This window comes from Microplitis demolitor, chromosome 2 (assembly GCF_026212275.2).
Source record: "Microplitis demolitor isolate Queensland-Clemson2020A chromosome 2, iyMicDemo2.1a, whole genome shotgun sequence".
NCBI lineage: Eukaryota > Metazoa > Arthropoda > Insecta > Hymenoptera > Braconidae > Microplitis > Microplitis demolitor.
Window position 1 is genome coordinate 13,867,607 of NC_068546.1, and position 1,109 is coordinate 13,868,715.

Genomic DNA, 1,109 nt, shown 5'->3' on the forward strand with positions numbered 1-1,109 from the left:
CACAGTCCTCACTGGCCACACCACTCTCTACAATTGACCTGGAACTCGCTAAGAGTTTGCTGATCAAGTATACTCGAAGTCAGTACTACTCACAAGAGCTGAAGCTATTGAAAGATGGTGATTCTCTACATCGAAATCATCATCTCTCTAAATTGATTCCCTACGTCGACTACAACGGAGTACTCAGAGTCGACGGCCGCTTGAAGAATTCGCTGCTGGATGATGAACAGAAAAATCCAGCCATTTTACGAAGATCATCACGCTTAAGTACGCTATTGATAGATCATTCGCATCAAAGAACATTCCATGGTGGAACTCAATTGACTCTCGCTGATCTACGGAGATCTGTCTGGATAGAAGGTGTTCGAGTTCCAGTCAGATCACACATTCTTCGCTGCGTCGTGTGCACGAGACATAGAGGTGTTCGTGCACAACAATTAATGGGACAATTGCCATCCGCTCGGGTAAGACCATCTAAAGCATTCTTACACACTGGAATAGACTACGCTGGGCCAGTAACACTGAAGACTTTCCAAGGTCGAGGTACCAAAACTTATAAAGGATGGATCGCTGTGTTTGTATGTCTCGCTACGTCCGCTATACACATTGAAATTGTCACCCATTACTCTACTGACGCTTTCGTCACAGCATTTACAAGATTCACTAGTCGAAGAAGCGCCTGCAGTATCCTATACTCGGACTGTGGTACACATTTTGTAGGAGCAGACGCTACGCTAAAGAAAGAATTCGCAGCAGGATCAAGACAGCTAAAAGAACAGTATTTACTCACTACAGATGGCACAGACTGGAAGTTCAACCCACCAAGTGCTCCCCACTTTGGTGGCAAGTGGGAAGTAGCCGTAAAGTCAATCATGTTCCATCTCATACAAACCATTCGTGAATCGCTATTGACTTACGACCAGCTCGCCACAGTCTTAACACAGATTGAGGCTATGTTAAATTCAAGACCGATCGCTCCGCTATCTGAAGATCCTGCAAATTTAACCACTCTAACTCCTGGACATTTTCTCATCGGTAAACCGCTAATCGCTGTACCTGGGCCCTCGCTACTGGAAAATAATTTAGCTTCGTTGTCACGCTGGCAATAA

The 1,109-nt window shown here is 45.1% G+C and overlaps 1 protein-coding gene across 1 annotated transcript; it reads left to right on the forward strand.

Moving 5' to 3' along the window:
- The first annotated feature begins 440 nt into the window (after positions 1–440).
- On the forward strand, positions 441–1,109 carry LOC128667349 (uncharacterized). Its single transcript, XM_053737014.1, has one exon. The coding sequence runs from the start codon at positions 441–443 to the stop codon at positions 1,107–1,109; it is 669 nt and encodes a 222-aa protein (XP_053592989.1).